General features: G+C 50.4%; 1 protein-coding gene across 1 annotated transcript; it reads right to left on the minus strand.

Moving 5' to 3' along the window:
- Positions 1 to 5217: 5217 nt before the first annotated feature.
- Positions 5218 to 7349, minus strand: LOC119341412. The gene is made up of 3 exons (XM_037613288.1): positions 6403 to 7349; positions 5927 to 6315; positions 5218 to 5822 (listed from the first exon to the last, which is right to left on the minus strand). The coding sequence occupies exons 1-3, from the start codon at positions 7187 to 7189 to the stop codon at positions 5475 to 5477; spliced, it is 1524 nt and encodes a 507-aa protein (XP_037469185.1). The 5' UTR covers positions 7190 to 7349; the 3' UTR covers positions 5218 to 5474.
- Between the last annotated feature and the right edge of the window lie 16033 nt (positions 7350 to 23382).

Here is a 23382-nt window from a genome sequence, read left to right on the forward strand (position 1 = left end):
CCCTCTAGCGCCAAGTTCATCTTCGACCGAACCCCGGTGGCCGCCAAAGTCGTCGCCGGCGCCAACTCCGGCCACCCCGACCCCAACGGACTCCGCCAAGAGCTGCGGTTTGTCCTCAGCTCCACTCCGGTGGTCTCCGCGGTCCATTTGGTGGCCGAAATGGCCAAAACCACTCCCGCCGCCGCGTCGGGCTCGCCGGCGGCTAAACGCCGGCGTCGTTGGCTTTGACTTTGACCACGGGTGGGCCCTGGTTGACTCCCATGAGTCAATGACAGGTGGGGCCCAGCCCTGTTAATTAAACAGGATTAGTTTTAATTAATTTTTAATTAAAATAATCACCCTGACATGCGGGACCCACTGTCAGGTTTGACCCAGACCTGTTCCGTTGACCTGCTGACGTCAGGCTGACGCAGTAATTGATTTTCTGGATTTAATTTAAATCAGGAAATTCCAGAATATAATTTAAACTTCAAAAATTCATAACTTTTATTCTGTAACTCCAAATTGGACAAATTATATATGAAAAATGATCAGAAAAATCCAATCTATCCATCTGTACTATTTTCATGCATGATCAAACAAGTTAAATTGATGTTTTAAGCAGAACAAGAAAAAGCACTTTAAAAGGCCATGTTTGAGTTTGAAATTTGAATCTTTGATTCAAATTTGTTCAAACCCTTCTGGTTTTAGTTGCATTAGCCCAACACACTCATATTGCCATGTTTCATGCATGTATCATATTGTTGCACATTGTTTGGTGATGGTTGTGTATCGGTGTTCTTTGCGACAGGTTCTGCCCCCGAGGAGTACCGTGATTACCCTAACGAAGAACCGTATCAGTGCATCGAACCATCAGGCAAGCAACCAACCATTTGATCATACCGATACAATCCCATGTTCTCGCTCCTGCTCTCTTTTACTGCATTAAGACAACGCGATTCAAACTGCTGTGTGCTACGGTAGTTGAACCCATTTCCTCTGCATGACCTGTCGTTGCCACAGTAACTAGATGAAACCCACTAGCATGTGTAGGAGTTGATTGAGCCATATGTATGTGTTGTTCCTACCTTGCTATGCCTGCTATGCTTAGAGTCGTGTCAGGTCTGGTTCATCTGGGTGATGGGCTAGAGTGAAATGATTATGTCGGTAATGAGAGTGGTGTGGTGAACACGATTTGGTAAAGGTATCGATGAGAGGCCATGTAGGAGTACATGGTGGGTTGTTTCATTGAAGCCGACCTTAAGCACTGAGATCTGTATGTGTGATTTAAGAATCAGCTACTACCATGCATTGGGCCCGAAACCAATGGACCCTCTCGGCTTCTTATTCACCCTAGTTCTCCGTCCAGGAGTTGCAAGTAGTTTCTGGTGTTTGTAGCCTACTGGAGGCCGTGGACAGCGCTGACCGTAGGGGTGGGCTGTGATGCGGTAGGTACGTGGCACGGTGTACCGAATACCCGTTAGGTATCTCGGGAACCCTGTTCACATCGTTCGGGGCCGTATGGGAAACCTCGGCCGGACTCCCTGCGGATGGAACCTGGATAGGCGATAAACCTGGACCGGAGGCTTAGGTGATTAGGTAGGTCGTGGCCGACACCCACGTTGGGCTTCTGCTTGAAGGTTGCCGAGTACATGTCGTGTAAACGACGGTAAGTGGTGAGAGCGTGTATGAAGGAGTACACCCCTGCAGGGTTATCATAATCTATTCGAATAGCCGCGTCCGCGGTAAAGGACTACTTGGTTGCCTATACAGTTCATAGACAAGTAAATGGAAACTACTAAAAGCCTCAAGATAAGTGTGAGTGCCGAGGATGGCTCTTCCGTAGGAAGACGGAGGTGGATCCTCGGTAGTGTATTGAAGTGGTGAGTAGTGGACTCGTGTGCGCAAAACCATTTCAAGTTGGAGTATCGTAGGATAGTCTAGCCAAGAGTCAAAGCTGGCTTGCTGCAATAACTCCACCAACCCTTCTTGATAATATGCATGTATGTAGGATTTGATGTAAGTCTTGTTGAGTACCTTTGTACTCATGTTGCTATAATCTACATTTTTACAGAAGACGCTGCAACCCCTTCTGATGGGTTCTATGTAGACGTTGACATCAACGAGTAGGCTAAAGACCCAGGTGGTGACCCTGAGCTTGTGAAGGACCACGTAGTATAGCTAGATTTTCCAAGCCTCTTTTATTTTACTAGTTGTCTGTACTCAGACAATGTACTTCCGCTGCTGGTTTGTATGATTGTATGACTTGTATGTTGGGTCGTGAGACCCGTACCTTGGTGTATGTTATGTATGGCTCCCTGAGCCTTAAATAAAGTACTTGTGTCGTAGAGTCATGTTGTGATGCTTCGTTGTATTTGCACATATCGAGCATATTGTGTGTATGATTGAAATGCTTGGTATGTGTGGGATCTGACTATCTAGTTGTTTATCTTTAGTAGCCTCTCTTACCGGGAAATGTCTCCTAGTGTTACCGCTGAGCCATGGTAGCTTGCTACTGCTCTGGAACACTTAGGCTGGCCGGCATGTGTCCTTCTTCGTTCCTGTGTCTGTCCCTTCGGGGAAATGTCACGCTTTGAGTACCGGAGTCCTGTTAGCCCGCTACAGCCCGGTTTACCGGAGTCCTGCTAGCCCAGTGCTACAGCCCGGACCCACTTGCTGATGACCGACACGTTCGAAGCTGGGTCATGGATGCCTGTCCCTGTAAGTCTGTGCCACTTTGGGTTTACGACTAGTCATGTCAGCCCGGGCTCTTTATCATATGGATGCTAGCGACACTATCATATACGTGAGCCAAAAGGCGCAAACGGTCCCGGGCAAAGGTAAGGCGACACCCGTGGGAACACCGTGCGTGAGGCCGCAAAGTGATATGAAGTGTTACCGGCTAGATCGATGTGACATCGAGTCGGGGTCCTGACAGCAAACTTGCACCGGGTTTGGGTCGCGGCGGACAGCGAACGGACGCTTCGAACGTCCGCGTCGGGGCCGGGTGGCAGGCGGCCACCTACCTCCCACCCGCCAACATAAATGCGCACGGGCGGGAGGTCCCACCTGTCATCCGCACAGCGACGGGTCGGTGTCCTTCCTAAATGGGACCCGTGGACCGGTCGTCGTCCTCATCCCCACGCCGGCCCTAGGGATGGCACCCGCCGGATTTGGGTACGGGTGGAGCCACCCCATACCCTTACCCGTCGCCCAAAACCTTACCCATCGCCCATACCCATACCCGTCGATAGGTACAATTTTTTCCATACCCGTCACCCGTCAAGGTAAATGGGTACCCGCGGGTAAAATTACCCAGATTTGCAACACATCAATTTAAGCCTTGCATAGTCATAAACAACAACTAATAATGATTTATAAACAACAACGTATCATGACAACAACGCATACTCATAAACAACAACACATTCTCACGAACACGCTTATTTGTAAACATATTTTTGCATAGACACTCTCCGCGTCACCGCCGCGCTCCTCCCGTTGAGCCCCCGCGCCGGCCCCCTTCACCATTGCCCCTAGGCCCTCCGGCGAGCGCGACCGGCAGTACATCTGCGCGGACGTGTGCCGGAGGTACTGGGAGACGAGGACGCCGGTCCCGTGGAGCGACGCCCACCTCCCCAACGGGTGGCACCTCTCCGCGGACCGGGTCCCCATCCCGCCAGTGCTGGCGACCGGCCGTGCACGGCGCGATGAGATCAACCGCCGCCGCCGCCTCCTCCCCGACGACCTATACTACGACCACATGTATGCCCCCGACTCCCCGCTCTGGGACACATGGCTCCAGGACGAGCACGACGTGCGGCGCGCGTCCTACTTCGTCGGCACCGTGTCGGGGCCGCGGAGGCCACGTGCAGAGCCGCGCGGGCGTACGCGGGTGCACGGCCTGACGCCCACGCCGTCGCATTCCCCGTCTCCGTTGCCCCCTCCCCCTCCTCGCATGACAGCGGAGGAGGAGGCCCGTCTCCTGCAGCGTGTCATGGACGACTCCATGAACACGCATGACGAGCGGCAGTGGGACGGCCTGGAGGAGGCCATGGCCCTCTCTGCGGCCGGGGACGTCGCCTTCCCGGAGCTGCAGCTGGCGGCCGTCACGGCGGTCGTCACGGAGGAGCCGATGGAGGAGGACCCGTCGGCGTTCCAGAAGCTGCTGGGCCAGGGGTGGGGCTGGTCCTGCACTGCGCCGGAGATGGCCGCCGGCCTGGGCGTGAACTGGTGCCCCACTCCGTCGCGGTCACCGGAGCGGGAGGCGTCGCCGGGGAGGAGGTGGTGCAGGCACCGCCGGCCGTCCATCCCGCCCCCGTCTACCACGCACCGCTGCCCCACCTGTGGACGCCGCCGGCCTACGCCGACCTTGTCAGCGACGACGACGACACCGGCGGCCAGTGAAGACGACGACGGCCACGACACCGACGGGCGCAGCAGGACCGCGCGGGAGGCGTTTTTTTAATATATGTTAATTATGAAAGTGGGCCTTTTAAGTGGCCGTGAAAACTGGGCGTTTTGTGGCCGACCCCTATATATGTTTTATGTTTTTTAAAATGCGTTTATTTATTTTTTTTAGTTATTTCATTCTAGTTTATATATTTTTTTATTCACGTCCACCCCGGACACGATTTGGGGTGCGGCCGCGCGATGGCACGCACAACCCATCTGACAAAGCCGGACACGGGCGAACCCATCGGCGTCCCAAAGGGACAAAATCCGGCCAAACCGGACGTCCGTTTGAGGTCGTGCGGTGGAGTTGGCCTCAGTCCGGGCATTTAGGGAGGAAGTCGTGGGTCCAGTTGGGGCAGCCATTTTAACCGGGTGGAAGTTTGGGGCGGCAGGCGGTAGGGGTCCTGTTGTAGATGCTCAAATTCCTGGTATTTGGCTTCCCGAGGAGGCTTTGCTTTTTCATTGCAGAAACAAACTGGGAATGGCTAGACGTCCGATTGAAAAACGAATTTGGATCAGTTGATTTCGTTTCAGACGTTAGATGAAAAATAAACGGTGCAAATTGCCTTTCTATCTCAAGACTTCTTCTTTCAACCGCGGGCCGCCGCCGCCGCTTCGTCCTCTCCAGCTCTGCCTCCCCGCCCTTTTCATTATCCGCGTAAACTGCATTTTGCTAGCATTACATTTCACATACAACATCATTGGCCCTGGATTTTCGCAAATATCTCAAACAACATGAATCGTGAAAGGCGAGTTTTTATCTGATCCCTGAAACACATTCACTGCATGCAACATCATTGAGTCGATTTCCTCATAGAAGTGATATATGGCTGCGTGATTTGTCCATGAAATCAATCTCGACCGTGAACAAACCTTCCACCACCAACAAATTAGGATAGGCATCGTGTCTAGCTCATGGCCCAGGCGCCCAGCAAAAACTTTGCACACGATGTTGCTATCTAGAGCAGTTTCCGTTTCCCCATGTACTCCAAAAGATCAACAAAAACTACTCCAAGCTCCTTCCAACTAATCAGACCGAGCTAATCAATCGGCAGCTCCAGCTTGCCGGCGTCAAGGTGCGGGTAGTGCCGGAGCACGAGTCGCTTCATTTCCTCGGCGCCGCGCAAGTACGCCGGCAGCGCTTGCTCTGCCACCCGCCGCGTGTACTCCTCGGACCCCAGGAACTGCTGCACCGCCGTCGCCTTGGCGCGCTCTCGCTCCGCCTCAGCTGCCCGCTTTGCCCTCTCCAGCTCCGCCTCGGCGACCTGCCTCGCCGCTTTCTCCTTCTCCAGCTGCTCCCACAGCGCCAGGTTGTCGCGCTCTAGCGCCACCAGCTTCTCATCCAGCTCCAGCGCGCAGGTCATGGAGAAGGTCGCGTAGTTCGCCGCCTGCAGACGCCATTGTTGCCGCCGAACGGCACACACAAATAATGTGATTCTGGTCCGGGCATACACCTACGGGATTCGGACGAACGATTCGTATGGAAGCGTACCTGCAGCATTGCTATGTAGCTCGACGCCACGACGTCGGAGGGCTTCGACGCGGCTAATTGGCGCTCCCGCGACGGCGTGATGATGCTCTCTAGGACCTTCCGCGCGGCCTTCCAGTCGGCGCTGTCTCCGTCGTGTGTCTCGGATACGGGCGAGGGCGGTGACCGCGGGTCAAAGGTCGGCGGCGACGGCGGGGCATGCGGGTCAGACACCGGGGCAGCGCAGCCAAGCCCGTCTGTTCCAGTCACCTCCTCCCGTGTCCTCTTCTTTCCGGACATAGGAAGCTTGTCACCGTGCGCCTCGCCTTTCACCTGCTCCGTCCCTGCTGCCGGCGCCGCCATCTTCACCACTGGCATACTGTCAGTCATTTCGCGGGCAGGTGGATCCATCCCTGCCGCAAAAACAACGGTGAAATACCTTTCGCCTAGAGCATCTCGAACAGTGATTGGACAAGAGGAATCGGGAGTAGAGCGCATACCTTTGGGAACAGTAGAACGAGGAGAAGGCGGAGGTGATGCGCCGGAGAGGTTGGAGGAGAAGGCCGCAGCAAGATTTGCCTTACGGAGGTAAGCCCGGAGATCGACCGCGACGCCGTGTACTTCTAGGAGCTTTTTCGCCGACTGCTTCTGCTGGCTTGTTAGCACCGGATCTCCGGGGAAGCCCTTGGACGGCGGTTCGCCCCAAAGCACGGGGCACTGCCATGGCTCCGGCGACGTGAGGAAGAAGAAACCCCCTTTCCACTCTCTGTCAGACTTCTTGTATTTCAGACCAGCGAAGAGCACTCCGGCCTCGGCCCTGCAGCCGAACCAGTACCAGCCGCCCTTCCTGGTGACGGTGAGCAACTTGAAGAAGTGCCGGAACAGCGGCACCGACGGCCGCACGCCGGCCTCGTGGCAGAGCGCGAAGAAACCGACCAGGACGCGCCACCCGTTGGGCGCGAGCTGGCCCGGGGCGAGGCCGAAGTGGTTGAGCGCGTCGCGGAAGAAGGCGTGCAGCGGGAAGCGCACCCCGGCCTCCAGCGCGTGGGCGTACACGCAGACGGCCCCCGGCGGCGGCGCGCTGCACGCGCGCAGGTCGCCCGCGGGGCGCGCGACGAACTCCCTCGGAACGCCCTGCTTCCTGCAGACGGCGTCGACGTCCGCCTGCGTGACCAGGGACGATGTGATGCGCTCGGCGGCGAGCCCCAAGAGCGCGGCGGAGGCGGTGGCTTCCTCGTCGTCGCTGTCGCTGAGGAGGACGATGGGGGGCGAGGGGGAGGAAGGCATCGCTTCCGCCTCCACGGCGTGCTCGCCCTGCCGGAGGAGAAACAGAGGTTTTTTTTTTTTGTCTTTCTACTGTCCTCTGCTTTGGGTGTACGCATGCACAGCGACAGCAAGACGTTTGGCTTGAACTTGCTTAAGGTCACCTTTTCCTCTCGTTAAGAGGTGGCAATGAGTTAAGCAATTTTAACACTATAAAATAAGCAAAAGCAAAAACTGAAGAGCCAGGTATGTGCAAAGGTGATCGACTGGCTGGACCTTATCCAAGTCTTCCATCCTATGTGCAAAGGTGATCGAGTTGCTGGACCTTCTTCAAGCACGCCGTTGTTTGGGGTACACCCCCCTTTGCGCACAATACGTCCTTCACGTGGACGCTGACATCTTGGTTGAGCCATTGTGGACGACCTCGTGCGTGCCACCATCCGGGAGCACGTCGTGGACCAGGTGGACTCCGTCCTATGCGAGCAATCCTTCCTCCACGTGGACGCCAATGTCTTGGTTAAAGCCATTTAGGCTCCGTTCGGTACGCAGGAATCTCACAGGAACTTTTGAAGGATCAGTTTCCTTAGTAACTTCTACCTGCAGTGCGTTCGTTTCACAGGAATCTGGTATTCTGTTCCAGTGGAAAGTCACGTGAACCTGTACTTTTCACAGGAAACGAAAAATCCACCGGAACCTCATGTTCTGACCGAGACGCGAGGCTAAGCTCTTGCTATAGTGTGGTCCAGCCGAATAAACAATGGCTGCATGGGAGGTCATCACGTCTAGAGACAATAAAAAACTCTAATCAGCTGTGAGAACGCCCATCTCTTCATCGTACTCCAAGGGCTCCATTTCCTGCACACCGAACAGGTCACAAGGCTCCATAGGCTCGCTCTAGTCAGTCGACTCTATTCCTGTGCAGTTACTTATTCCTTCATTTTTTCTGCCTCCAAACCAAACGGAGCCTTAATGTGGACGGCCTCGTACACACCACATCAATCAGCGTGGTGGCTGCCGTCCTGGTTTGTCCCTACAGGGGCGACGATAAGGATGTAGAGGAGAAGGGGACTATAGGACGGGGACCAGACAAATCGAAGGAGAAGGGAAGGGGAAGTAGAAGATTAGATCGGTGGAGACGAGCGAAGGAGACGAAGATATAGCAATAAAACAGGAAAAAAGAGGCAAAGTTGGAAAGAATCGCCCAAATCCTTTCGGAATAAGGGTAAAAAATCCAGTAGTTTACTTAAGTCCGTTATTTGTTTCTATGGTGTATGGTGCATCATGATTTACATTTTAGTTTCCTTATAATCCATTATTTGTTTTCTTAACATTCATTATTTATTTCCTTCAAATTTGTTATTTGTTTTCCAAAGTAAATTGCATTGATGAGAGGGACCAGTTGATTGGGCAAGTTAGGAAAGTTAGATCTGTAATCTTTTGAACATTAGAGAAGTGCTAGTTTGGAAGGGAAGAGTGGAGAGGAAAATAAACCAGTGGGTAACAAAACCAACATGGAGAGGGTGGTGGGACGTGACGCGGAAATAAACCGATGGAGAGGGTAGAGATTTTTTCTGTTCTCAAGGCATGTACCAGGGCAATTTTGTCCAAATTAACGATCAAATGCCATTGACCAGACGGAATCTTGACGGAAGGGCATCTGTACGATATCAGAGGAAAGGAAGGAAAAAACTAAGCAAACTTGAAAAGCAAGGGCAAAACCTGTGGATAAAAACCCATTGAGAAAAAATGCAATTGTCCCAACTATTTATATGTGGTGTGACAGTTCGGTTCCTCATTTTTATCATTTATGTGTTATAATTTGCCAGATAGAATGACATTGTACAAACAATCTGAGGTAGAGCTATGCACATATCGAGGAGGGGGGGGGGGCATTGCCCCCCAGCCTTGGATTAAGCTGTGAATGATTATTTGGCGAATTGGATTGAATTTTTTAGCAAGCTCATTAGCAAAACTTTCTAGCTCCATCGCTAATAGTCCCTCGGTTATTAGCCAACGGAGGAGCCACCACATGCATCGGCCATGATCCAGCCGAGGACGAAGAAAAGAAAAAAGACGAGCACGAAGACGGGCATTTTCGTTGGGTGATCTTGGCACAACTCTCTCCCTCTCTCTCTCTCCACCTTCAAGTACGAAGGGTGCTAACTACGGTTGGATACACCGCAACATGCTATTTAGGCTAGAGATGCCAATGAGTTGTTAGCTACGATGTGATACACTGTAGCTGCGGCGGAGCAAATGTACAAAAGTTGTATTCAGGTGATCTCGGCCACCTGCATATACATACAGTAAGGTATGTACTGTATTTGCTTAGGATGAACCCAATAAAAAAAGTCTAGCATGACCCCATCAAAAAATATGATGCGGACGACTAAACAAATGGCCCAAAAGCCCACGATCAAATGACTCTACGTACATGCCTAAACTATGATTTCATTAGTTACTCCCTCCGTTCGGAATTGCTTGTCATAAAATGAATAAAAAATATATCTATAATTAAATACATTTAGATACATTTATTTATTGAACGGAAGGAGTACACATGTTGTTGTTTAGGCACAACAGCCGCACGTCACATATGCCTCTTCTCTTGTCAGTTGGTATTTCCAACTCGGATCTCTCTCTGTTTGTGTATAGCTCGGCTGACGGACTTCAGCGGCTAGCAAATCGTTGCAGATCCACGGCGGCAAGCCCACAATTATAGCCCAAAATTTGAGATAATTAATATTGCCAGATGTCCTTCTTAATCATGCTATCCAGCCTAACACTAGTGTGATAGTGATTAGTGAATATTTTTTGCCCATGTTTTATAATTATTTTTCCCATGGAATTTGATTGATCTATGCTTGTTCAAAGAGAAATCGGTCACCGAATCGTGGTAATGACGCAGGCACATCAAAATCATCCACTAGACGTAGGCAAAGTGCATCAAATGTCATCACAGCTAGTCTCCTGGCCCCGGTGTGCTTGGGTATTTTCTTAGCCCGTTAAATCCTGCCGCGGCTATGTACTCTCTCCGTTCCAAATTACTCGTCTCTGAAATGGATGTATCTAGAACTAAAATACATCTAGATACATCCATACGTGCGACAAGTAATTCGGAACGGAGGGAGTACAAGAGTAGCGAAAAGGTCATATCCGGGCAAAATTTGAATCCGGGTTAAATGGTTTAGCACTTGGACTAAAAGGTCAAAACAGTGATCCCGAAGAAGGTCAAACCCGTTGATCCCTGGCGTTGACCCAGCAAGGCGCGCGGGTCTCGGCTCCTTCCTTCACACGCGTGAAGAGGTCTTGCTGCAGTGTTGCGCCCTGCTCCGTCGTGAAGTATTGTCACGCCTCACGGTCAGGTCCTGGCAATGTCGTGTGCTCAAGTTGTCCTTTTCTTCTGTTCTCGTATGACTCGTCCCAATCCCACGGAGGATCACCGTGGGTGGTTGGAAAACATGCTGTTTTGCTTAATTGTTTTGATGCGAATATACATCCGCTGCAGGTCAGGTTTGATCGGCTGGCTATATGGGCCAATATTATGAACCTTCCACCTAGGCTGATGAAGTCTAAGCTTGGTTTGGAATTCGCAAAACCCATTGGTACAATTAAAAGAGTCGAATCTGATGCTGATGGACGTTGTTGGGGTGCTTCTATGAGGGTCAGAGTAGAGATTGATGTTCATGAGCCACTTGTGCGTTATGTTACTGTCACCTCAATCAAACTCCAGACAACTGAAACTTATACAGTCAAGTATGAGCGTCTTCCCTTTTATTGCTTCTCTTGTGGGCTGCTAGGGCACTCTTCCATGTTGTGTCCGAATCCAGGGGCAAGAGATGTCAATGGTGATCTGCCGTATGCATCTAAGAAGTTATGTATGACCGAGGATCAATCTAAAAGATCAAGGGGAACCAGGTCCAGGAATGCGTCGTCCTCATCCAGGCCCGACAATAAGCAACCAAATCAGAATGCTCCTTCAGGCGGTGCTCGGTCCTCGGAACCTGATAGCCATCATAAGGAGCCTGGTCAGGATGCTACTGCTACCGGAGATGGTGCGGTTTCCTCTATGCTTAAGAGGGGCCAAACTAATACTGGCAGTCGTGGCAGGTCTTCTCGTGGCCGGGGCAATGGCAGGTCGGAAGACTCAGGCAAAGAGTTGTTTCCTTTTCAAAAAACAAAGAGAGATGTGTCGGGCCACAAAAGGAAATTAGTCAAGGACCAAGCCGGTGGCTCATCTGTTGAGGGTCGGGATCATGTCAACGTAAATGCTCTGGCTTTAGTTCCTATAGCAAGTGCAAGTGCTGATACTCAGGTGGTTCTAGATTGTCTGGATGGTGATTCTAACAAGAAACAGAGGATTTCAACTCCACGATCGGCGGATCCGGCGGCTGCTGTAGGGCAGCCACGCCAGACGCAATGAGTATCTTATGCTGGAACCGTCGAGGCTTGGGGTCGGACTCGACAGTTGGCGAGCTTCGCTGGCTTGTGAAGCTTTACCGACCCACCCTCCTCTTCCTTTCAGAGACGAAGATGAGGGATTCCCGTGCTAAAAAATTTCTATGGTCATTGGGTTTTTCTGGTGGCCATGCTGTGAGTAGTAATGGCCTAAGTGGTGGCCTAGTTCTGTTCTGGTCGGTCTCCGTAAGTGTCTCTTTGAAAGCTTTCAATAGCCGCTGCATTGATGTTCATGTCAAGCCTGAGGAAGGGGTACCTTGGCGAGCAACGTTCATTTATGGAGAACCAAGGAGAGAGGACAAAGCTCAGTTCTGGGACTTCCTTCGTTTTATGAGAGCTCAATGGAATGGCCCATGGATCTGTTGTGGTGACTTCAATGAGGTGCTTTCCCAGGATGAACACTGTGGTCCTAGGGATCGCAATGATTCTCAAATTACTGCATTCCGTGACTGCCTGACAGATTGTAGCCTGACTGATTTGGGTTTTGTTGGACCAAAGTTCACATGGTGCAACCGACAAGACCCAGAGTGTCATGTCAAGGTGCGGTTGGATAGGGCTGTGGCAAATGCAAGTTTCTTGAATCTGCTTGAGGATTGTAAGGTGGAGAATGTGATAACCACCACTTCTGATCACTATGCTATTCACATTTGATTCTCTTCAATTTCCTCATTTTGCCATCAGAGTCCTGTGCAGCAAGGCTTTAAATTTGAAGCAATGTGGCTTCGGGCTGCTGATTACAGGGAGATTGTGGAGCGTTCTTGGGATGCAGGCAGGGAGGGTTCTTTGTCTCTTCACTCTACCTGGGCGAATCTGAACCACGTCGCTAGCTCGCTTCGTTCCTGGAGTAGGGAGTCGTTCGGTTCGGTCAGGAAGAGAATTACCAAGCTGGAGTGTCGTCTTCACACTATCAGATTGTCACTACCGTCTACCGCGTCTCTAAAGGAAGAACAAGCCATTGAGAGACAACTCTGTGAGTTGTTTGAGCGGGAGGAGATAATGGCGCGACAACATTCACGGATAGATTGGCTCCAGGAGGGCGACCGGAACACAGGCTTCTTCCATGCCCGTGCGGCGAAACGTCGACGAACGAACAGGATTTCCTTGCTGGAACGTGAGGATGGTTCTAAATGTAAGTCACAAGCAGAGATCAAAGGTATGATCCAGAGGTTTTATGACACACTGTTCACTTCTGAACCTTGTTTTTCTGCTGATGATATTCTTGATGCCATTTCTCCCAAAATTTCTTCCGATATGAATGAGGACCTGTGTAGACCTTATTCTAATGAAGAGATCAAGGAGGCTTTGTTTCAGATGGGACCAACGAAAGCACCTGGGCCTGATGGTTTTCCGGCTCTATTCTATCAAACCCACTGGAGTTTTCTAGAAGAGGGTATTTGTCATGCTGTGAGAAGCTTCCTTGAGGGAGGATCGATCCCGGAGGGATTTTGTGACTCTGTGATAGTTCTAATCCCCAAGGTTGCCAGGCCGAAGCAGCTAAAGAATTTCCGTCCTATTAGTCTATGCAATGTTCTGTACAACATTGCTTCCAAGGTTTTGGCTAACCGTCTAAAGGCGTATCTCTCTGTTGTGGTGTCGGAGTGCCAGAGTGCTTTTGTGCCGGGTAGATTGATCACCGACAACACTCTTATTGCATATGAATGTATGCATACTATTAGACAACAAAAGGCGAAGCAACCTTTCTTTGCCCTGAAGATTGATTTGATGAAGGCATATGATCGTATTGAGTGGAGTTATCTTCAGGCCTGCTTGTGCCGGCTTGGTTTTGCTCCGGCATGGATTGAGTCAGTCATGAGGTGTGTCACCAATGTCCGGTATGCAGTCAGGGTTAATGGTGAGCTCACTGAACCTGTGGTTCCTTCGCGTGGTATTCGTCAGGGGGACCCAATTAGCCCCTACCTATTTCTTTTGTGCACGGAAGGATTGTCGAGTCTGTTATTACAGAAGGAGAATTGTGGCGAGCTACATGGCATCCGCAACGGTCGCTCTGGCCCACCTATCTCACATCTCCTGTTTGCCGACGACAACATTTTCTTTGCCAGAAGTGACATCCGTAGTGTGGCCTCTTTGGATTCCATTCTGAAGCTATTTTGTGAAGGATCGGGACAACTTATCAATAAGGACAAGTCCTCGATAATTTTTGGCAACAGGTGTCCTGTCAGTGTTAAGAACCGTGTCATGGCAAGTTTTGGAATCACAAATGAAACTTTCCATGGTTCCTATCTTGGCATGCCTACTGTAGTTGGACGGTCTCCTACAAGTACTTTTAAATTTCTCCCGGATAGGGCTTGGCAGCGTATACATGGTTGGTCTGATAGGCCTTTATCCAGAGCAGGGTTGGAAGTTTTGCTAAAATCAATTATCCAGGCGATTCCGACTTTCATTATGAGCTGTTTTCAGCTTCCGGTGGCCACGTGTGAGGAGTTTCGTCAGATTATCTCAGACCATTGGTGGGGCAGGGAAGATGGGAAGAAGAAGCTGCACTGGCGGTCCTGGAAGTGGCTCACTACGCCAAAATCTCTCGGGGGAATGGGCTTTCGTGATATGACACTTTTTAATCAAGCTATGCTTGGGAAGCAAGGATGGCGCTTACTTACAGAACCAGATTCATTATGTGCTCGTGTTCTCAAAGGAAGATATTTCCCTCATGGAGACTTTTGGAATGCTACAGCTCCTCGGTCCGCATCAGTTACATGGCGAAGCATCCTTTATGGTCGGGAACTTCTGAAGCAAGGGATTTGCTGGAGGATTGGTGATGGTAAAGGCACCCGTATATTGTCTGATTATTGGATCCCTTCGTTTCCTCCTGGCATGGTTAGGACAACCTCACCAATCCCGGAAACAGCCACAGTTCATTGTCTGTTGGACGAAGATACTGGTTCTTGGAACGATCAGACTGTGCAAGCGTTCTTCGAGCTGGACATTGCTGCAGCGATCCTGCAGGTTCCTATCAAAAGGCATGGTGGTTCAGATTTGGCATACTGGCCTATTACCAGGTTAGGGCATTATTCCGTTCGTTCGGCATACAACATGGCTCGGTCGAAAAGCTTCATGGCAAGTATTAGTAGTAATGGTCGTGGCCAATCTTCTAACAGAGCGGCGGAGGAGAAGGACTGGAAATCTGTATGGTCCGTTATTGCTCCTAACAAGATGAAGATCGTCTTATGGCGTCTTGCGCATAACTGTTTGCCTTCCGAGGAACAGCTTTGTAGACGTAATGTTCCTGCTCCTACTGCATGTGTTTTCTGCGGCCGAATAGAGAGTATCGAGCATGCTTTGCTCTTCTGCCATTATGCAAGAAATGTGTGGGATGAAGTGAAAAATTTCTTTCACGTCCAGCTGCGCCGTCGTGAATTTAGGTCTCCAAAACAGTGGCTTTTTGATTTTTTGTCTCGTTGCACAGATCGTGAGGCAACTGTGATGGCTGTATCCATTTGGCACATCTGGGATGCTCGAAATACTCCTAAAGTTCCTACTCCGCGAAGTACTGCAAGCAAAATTCGTGGTTATGTTGACATGATATTCGAGCATATTTACAAGCCTGTTCCTGTGAATAGATGTGAGACCATTGCTTCTAGCTATAATTGGTCTCCACCGCCTCCAGGTACGGTTATGTTTTTTTTCTGATGCGGCTTTATTTCATGACTTCAACAAGTCTGGGGCTGGTGTAGTAGCTCTGGACCATATGGGTCAATGCATCAAGGCATGTACCGAAGTGTTGTCTGGTTCTCTCACACCCGAGATGGCCGAAGCTTTGGCTCTTCGCAGAGCAGTTGACATGGCGCGAGAGGACCACCTTTTCCATGTGATCTTTGCCACTGATTGCCTCTCTTTGGTGCAAAGGCTGAAATCCAAAGCCCACGATCGTTCTGTTGTTGGTTCCGTCATTGATGATATCAAGATGGCAACTCTAGGCTTCTCCTCGGTTTCGTTTTTGCATGTTCGTCGGCAATGTAATGTGTTGGCTCATGTTTTAGCTAGGTCTTGTTTTAACTCTTCTAGTCTTTGTGTTTTCAATTCTGCTCCGGAGTGTATCCAGGAGGCTTTGTATGACTTTGTTTTTTAGTCAATAAAGGGCCGACATTCAAAAAAAAAATCCCACAGAGGATCGGCAGCAAATCTTTTGCTTCCATTGTACGCACATATCGCACATACTCCCTCCATTCCACAATATAATGCCTATAGATTTTTATGAAAGTCAAACTTTACCAACTTTGACCAACTGTATTGAAAAAACTGTCTACAATTACAATACCAAACATGTACATTTTAAAAATATAACTCATAATGTATTCAATGATGTGCATTTGGTATTCTAAATTGTATCTATTTTTTCTATAAATATGGTCAAAGTTTGTAATATTTGATTTCTATAAAAATCTATAGGCACTATATTATGAAACGGAGGGAGTACCAAAGTTCCACCGGCTCTCTGCAAAAAATCTTCGTGCATACAAACACGCACACACATGCCTACGAGCGCCAGAGTCTTGGTCACACAGTACTACGAGCGCCAGAGTAGTGGAAAGCAAGAAGTAAATGCGAGGCACGCCGCTGCAGCGTGGCTGGACTGCCTTCGAGACGAAGGTAGCTGCATTGCCCGAGGATCATGTGCCATGGCCAGTCTTTTTGCCTACCGCAGGGTGAGGAGGAGCAGAGGCAGTGTCCCTGTTAAACTCGTGCTAGCCTTCATCCATGCATGCAGACGCAGGAGAGAACAACCAACAAAGAGTCCAAAAATTTCACCGCGCTTTGGCTTTGGCCGCACACTGCCTTCATCCTTGCTCTCCTTTCGCCGGAAGACGAATGGCACCGGCGCACGCAACAACGCAATGTCTTCATCCTTTGACCCGGACGACGTCATAGCGCTGCACGCTCGGGTCAATCACGACGTCGTGTCAATATAAAGTCTCGTGCTCTTTCACATTTGTACACTCGGCAAAGCAATCCTCTTCTTTTGTTGCACATATGGCTCCTCTGTCTCTCTTGCCCTCATCAAGTGCGACCACTGTCCAAGGGTGGTCATGCGCCGCGTGTCTACAACGCCGGAACATCCCGGATGGGTGTTCATGAAGTGCTTAAACGATGGGGTATGTGCTCTTTTAGCTTTGGTGTATGTTTGTGCTCTTGGATTAGACTAGTGGTGCTAACTTTAAATTTTATTGTGTGAATCGGATGCAAGTTTTGGTATTGGGAAGAAGAGTACATCGATATGTTGATAGAGCGAAATGTAGTGCATGTTCGTGCACTTTTAGCTAGTCTAGAGGCTTTAGATGAGAGAAGTGCACTTGTTGCTAGATTACAGTCTAGGCACGATACTACGTGCGAAGAAGCAACAAGGCACGATACTACGTGTGAGGAAGCAACGTCGACTTCTGGCTTGAAGAAGAAAGGAGGGGCTACGTCGTGCCTCCTCCACAGATCAACAATGAGTGCATCGAGAAGGCGCTAACCCAACTCAAGGGAGCAGTTATGGAAGTTGGGTATCTTCTCAAACGTATTTTTGTGGTTCTTATTTTTTTGGCCTTGTTTTATTAGTCAAAATGTGATGATGTATTGTCATGTATCAAAAATGAATGATAAAAAATGTTGAAGGACTTGCAAAGAAATATACGCGGACAGGATGGGACAAATGGATGCGGCCGCGTGCTGGGCGCACGGCCACCGCATCCCAGGACACGCCCGGACACGACCCCAAACCACTACCCAAACAGACAGAATCCGAACAAAACGGACGTCCGTTTGGGGTCGCGCGGTGAAGTTGGCCTTAGCCGCACAATCGACGGGCATGCACGGACGCCTACATCCACATACATACAAGCGCATGCACATAATCAACCAGCAGACATGGTCGCATGGACACATGGCTACGAGCACGAGCTGGGCTACAGGCTTCGGCCAGAGGTCTTCGATCGGTCAGGTGCAAGAAAGGAAAAGCCAGTAATGTGACGCATGCCGCTGCAGCAGGGCTGGACCAACGCGAGTGGGCAGCCTTCGGGACGAAGCCATTGCTAACGTTGAAGGATCATGTGCCATTGGCCAGCCTTTCGACCGGCCATGACGTTTGGATGACGGGGCCATTATTCAGGCTCGGGAACAGCTCCCCTCCTCGCCATTGTCTTTGTTCTCACAAGTTCATGTCTCGTGTGTCCTCACTTCATCACCGAACCCTCTGTGTTCAACGCTCCCACCCATGTCTCAACACTTTGCATGGATATCTCGTTCATTACATGCTCCCAAGCTGAGCTCCTACATTTAAAAAATCAATTTAAATGGTTCACAAATGTTTTTATTGTTTGTGGATTGTTATAAAAGATGTGTCTACAATTCTAAAAATCATATCCGAATTTGGATTACACGTCAAGCAAAAAAGAGAGACAAATCCAGATGTTAGTAGTGTCATTTTTTGCTTTTGTATTTTCGGACACCATTACTGCTGGATTTTTTTTAACACGGTACTGATGCAGACCCACATACCTTCACCCTTATGTACGACGCACACACATTCCATCCCTATTAGCATCTCTAAGAGACTGGACCGGCTCATAATTTTAAGATTGACAAAGTCGTCACATATGTCTTTGTAGTCAACGGAAACGTTTTTTCCGACTAAACGTACATCGCTAGAAAGGCCTGAAAAAAAAATCCAAAAAAGATGCAAGCACAAGTGTCAAGTCTAGGGCTTCAACTCTGATGGGCTGGAAATACCACTGTCCTCCTAAACATCCAATCCTAGATTGGTTCACAATGTTGAATTTTCTTGAGAATGGTCACACATAGATTTGTCTTCTTTTTTCTTCATGTGTGAAATGAATTTTGATCTGAAGTTTATAGGGGTTGCAAACATATGTCTTACGGCATGCATGAAATGTCTCAGAATTTTTTGAAATATATAAATTGATTCTTTAAATGCGGGAGGATGGTTGCTTGTGATGAATGGGAGCATTGGATATTCACCCTCTCATGGATCAGAACTGACACATAATTTACATGTACGCACCCGCACACAAGTTACATGAAGCAACCAACACAAATGCAATCGAGGAAACACAATGGATGCCGTTGTGTGTGTGTGTGACTTGACTCGTTAGTAATGGCGCGTTGTAGACGAAGGCAGCATTGCCCATTCTGGCACGGGCAATACAAGGGGGTGACACTCTCTGGCAGCTCTGAGTAAATGGTACACCTCGCTTTCGTAGGCGTTACTCGAGGAGTATTCAAAAACTTTTTGCATGTGTTTTTTATTATAAAAAATAACAAACATACTTTCTTTTTGTGGAGTACATATGTTACTTTGTCCCTTACTCATTTGAGTAAAGCATTTTGGAAAAATGTCCATGATGAAAAATAAGACTGCCAATTGATGCATAGACTAATGCTTTAAAATGAGAGTAGTAAGCTAAATGTCGGATTTTGAGACTCTTTCCTCCTCTGAAAATCCAAGTGCAGTCCAAATAGTGGCAGACTGGAACGAAAGTGTCATTCTACCGGTGAGCTCAAATGCTCCCTCCTGAATAGTAAAATCAAAATAAATAGTAATTATATTAAAAATTATAACTCTCTTGTCCAAACATTGACTAATTTTTTACATACATTCAAATTTTCATGAATAATTTTTTTCTAATGCTCTGAAAAACAATCATTTCTTCAAAATGCTTGAAAAAGAGTATTTTTGGAGCGTTGACTTTTTTCAAGAGTATTTAGGAATATTTTTCTACACCAAAAATTCATGTATACACGTAATTCATAAATGTTTGTTGACAAAAAATATTAGATTTGCTAGATTTGTCATGAGGGAGCATTTGAGTTTGCAAGCAGAAACTCCATGTCCCAAACAAAAGCCGTCTTTTCTTTTTTTCCTTCATACAAAGTGGGCGCGTGTGCCACGGCGTGCGGGCCAGGGGAGGACAAGGAGTGCGATGTGCCCCAGCGTTTGACGCAAAGGCGGCCGAAATTTGGGTTAGAAAAGAGTCGAAAGTATACCGAAAACGGACATTGGTCCGTTTGCTCCCGTGCGTTGGGCCGCATATTCTATCCATTTACCCTCAAACCGATGTCGCACGGATGACCCTAAATCGTACGGCCATGGTAAAGCCTTCTGCTCTTTCACTTGTGTACACTCGGCGAAGTATTCCTTTTCTTTTGTTTCGCACAAGACTCGTTTGCCTCTCCTCGCGCGGACAACTCGACCAGCAGCAAATCGTTTACCCCTGTAACTTGTTCTCGATAGTCGGACACGACCTTGCACACACCTCAGGCCAACTCCACCGCACGACCCCAAACGGACGTCCGTTTTGTTCGGATTTCGTCCGTTTGGGGTGGCAATGGGGACAAAACGGACATGCGTGTCCGGCTTGTGTTCGAGGCACCCACCGCGAGAGAGCGACCCAAAATGTCCGCCCCCCACCTCCCCACCCGTTCGCCTGAGGCGTCTCGCCGCCCGCGCACCCCGCCTGCCGCCCCCGCGCGCCCGCCACCGCCCGGTCGCACGACGCTCACCGCAGCCGCCCTCGCGCTAGCCGCTCGGTGGGGCGGGCAAGGCGCTCACCGCTGCAGCCGACGCGCCGGGCCTGCTCGGCCCCGTAGCTGCCACACCCGCACACGGACAGGATAGGCATGCCTTGCGCTCGCACACGGCAGAGCACGCACGCGAACGCGGCGGCTGGCTGGCTAGCTAGATAGCAAGCACGCACGCGAACGCGGCGGCTGGCTGGCTAGCAAGCAAGCACGCACGCGAACGAGGCGGCTGGCTGGCTAGCAAGCAAGCACGCACGCGAACGCGGCGGCTGGCTAGCTAGCTAGCTAGCCGCATCTTGCCATGCGCTCGCGCACACCTCGCCACAGCCCCGTCCTCGCCTTCCCGCCCCCGCCGCGCTGGCCACCGCACGACGCGCGCCCGCCCGTGTCGGCCGCATCCTTGCCGTGCCGCACCCACCGCCCGGCTCGTCCGAGCGGCGCCCTGCTCCGCCCGACGCGCCCGCGCTCCGGACCGCCCGCGCGCGCCTGCTGCGCCGTGCCCGGTGCCCCGCTCCGCTCCAGGGTGCCGCTGCGCTCGCCCGGCTGACCATGCTCGCGCCGCCCGCGCTCGTCGCCTGGCCGTGCTCGCGCCCTCACCCCGCGCGCGCCTGCCTCGCCCTCGTCCTGCGCGCGCCTCGGTTGTGCGTCGCCTGTGCCGGCAATGCCCCGCTGCTCGGCCGCGCTCGGCCTCGAGCTCGTTACTGCACCTCCGCGCGCGCCTCGGCATCGCCCGAGCTCGCCTCAGACTCGCCCGAGTTCGCCCCAGCCTCGCTGCGCGCCCCTCTGCCGCTCGCCTGGCCCGGCGCTCGCCCGACAGTCGCCACCGCGCGCGCGCCCACTCCCCTCTCGCCTGGCCTGGCGCTCGCCCGACCCCTCTGGCCCCGGCGTCCGCTTGCTCCGGCGAGACGAGAGAAGCAGGGGCAGGCGGCTCCGGCGACGCGGCTCGGCGTTCAACAGTGGAGAGAGAGGGGAAGGGGACAAAAGCAGGGACAGGTGGCTGCCATGCGGGCCATGTGCGGACGTGAGGACGCAGACGGGCTGTCCGCGGCTATCCGCTTTGCCTCAAATTCATTCCAAGTTTTCTCTGGATATGGGATCGAAGCGGACATTAAACGGACAAAAAGACAAGATGGGACTACGCGTTGGGTCATTGGTTTTTGTCCGTTTATACCCAAATGGACGACCCCGGGCGATTTAGGGTCGTGCGGTGGAGTTGCCTCCTGTATCACCATTGGCCCGATGTGTGCACAATCGACAGGCATGGACAGAAGCCTACATCCACATGCATACAAGCGCACACAAGTACCCACTTGTTTGAATCAACAAGCAGACATGGACACATGGCTACGAAGCATGAGCTGGGCTACAGGCCACGGCCAGAGTCGTGATCAGTCAGGTGCAAAAGAGGAAAAGCCAGTAAATGCGACGCATGCCGCTGCAGCATGGGTTGGACCTACGCGACGAAGCTATTGCTGGCATGGCCGTCCTTTGACCCGCGGTACACCATGAAAGTAGACTGAGGGCATCAGCAGTGTGTAGAGGCAGCCCAGCCTCTAAGCTGGGTCCCACATATGAGCCTCTAAGGGCATGTACAATGGTGGCATCACTATACTGGTGCCCCATGCTCCACCTAGATAAAAGGTAACTGAAGCTACTGTTTAGTTCTACCTTCATCCAACGGAAGCAGTAGTAGTGTTCTCAGGTTTGGTAGCTTTTTCTCTGTACAAAATGGTAGCAAGGTACTGTTGAGCTCAGCAATGGTGTTTTCCAACGCTTTCCCATTGGCTGCCTTGCACTTTTTTCACGGGAGAACCAGCCTCCTCTGCAGGATCCCGTCTAGCGCTGCAAGCAGCATCTTTTTCTCAGGTTCAACTATCCAAGCCGACTTGGCAGCTGGGGCACCGGTCCATCCTGGAGCGTTGGCCTTGCCCTAACCTTAACGTTTGAAGCTGCAGTGTGTTTACAAGCATGTTGCCTCTACGTGGAGCCCACCTTTAAATTAAAAACAATAGCTTCTCCTTGTTTGGCTGATGAGCAACACATAGAACACCAGCTGACCGGTGGGTCTGGACCATTACTTTTGAGCTTGGAGGCAGCCTCTTACGCTAGCGTCGATGCTAGTATTTTTGGCTTAGAGGCAGCAGCACACAATGTATAGAGGCAGCTGCTACACGTTTGGAGGCGGGCTTAGAGTCGGAAATATCACACAGTGTGGATGCTCTGAGGATCATGTGCCATTGGCCAGCCTTTCGTCCGCGTATGACGTTTGGAGGGCCATTATTCAGGCTCGGAAACTGCTCCCCTCGTCATCATTGTGCTTAGCTTCAAGGTGATGCCTCGCGTGCCATGTAGGATCGGATATGACGTAAAGTAGGTTCAGATAGGGAAGCGGGATCCTCTCCAAGAGGCGGGTGCTTGAAGAGAAAAAGTATGGTCCGATAACAAAAGCTGAAAAGGTTGGAGTGAAAAGTAGAGATGCATGTGTACTAGAGTATTTCTTAATGAGGCCCACTAGTGATAGCTTGCATTGGGGAGAAAAAATAAATGTAGGTGCCTCAAATTACTTTTTGTGACGAGTCATATGCATCCATATGCCATCATTGTACATGTCCTAAGTTGTGGATGCTCAAAGAGAATGATCCTCAATACTGTATTGATCTCAACATCGAGCATGCTTACCTCAACAATTCTGCCACATCAATTTTTTTCACATGCATCCGCCACATTATTATTATTATTTGTATTTTAACAACAAGCTAAATCTCCTACTTTGAGTTAACTGCAAGTATAGGGGGCTAAATTATCCCTTTGCCTACCCCAGTACTCCTTTTTATCTCTTGAATAGTTTTGAACTATCTGCCGGGATCACAATTTGTTTGTTAATTTTTGTCATTCCTGTGCTATGCGGTAATATGTTCATTTTGGCCACACACAAAATATTCTATATTTTAATTATTCTGCATTATCACATTTTGCTATTTGTTTCTACCCACATCATTTTTTCCTTGGATATAGAAATCGCATGCACATACTACCCAGTTGCTTGAATCAACCAGCAGACATGGTCGCATGAACACATGGCTACGAGCATGAGCTGGGCTACAATCCACGGCCAGAATCTTGATCAGTCAGGTGCAAAAAAGGAAAAGCCAGTAAATGCAACGCATGCCGCTGCAGCAGGGCTGGACCGACGCCACGAAGCACTTGCTAGCATTGCCGTCCTT

This window comes from Triticum dicoccoides, chromosome 7B, assembly GCF_002162155.2.
Source record: "Triticum dicoccoides isolate Atlit2015 ecotype Zavitan chromosome 7B, WEW_v2.0, whole genome shotgun sequence".
NCBI lineage: Eukaryota > Viridiplantae > Streptophyta > Magnoliopsida > Poales > Poaceae > Triticum > Triticum dicoccoides.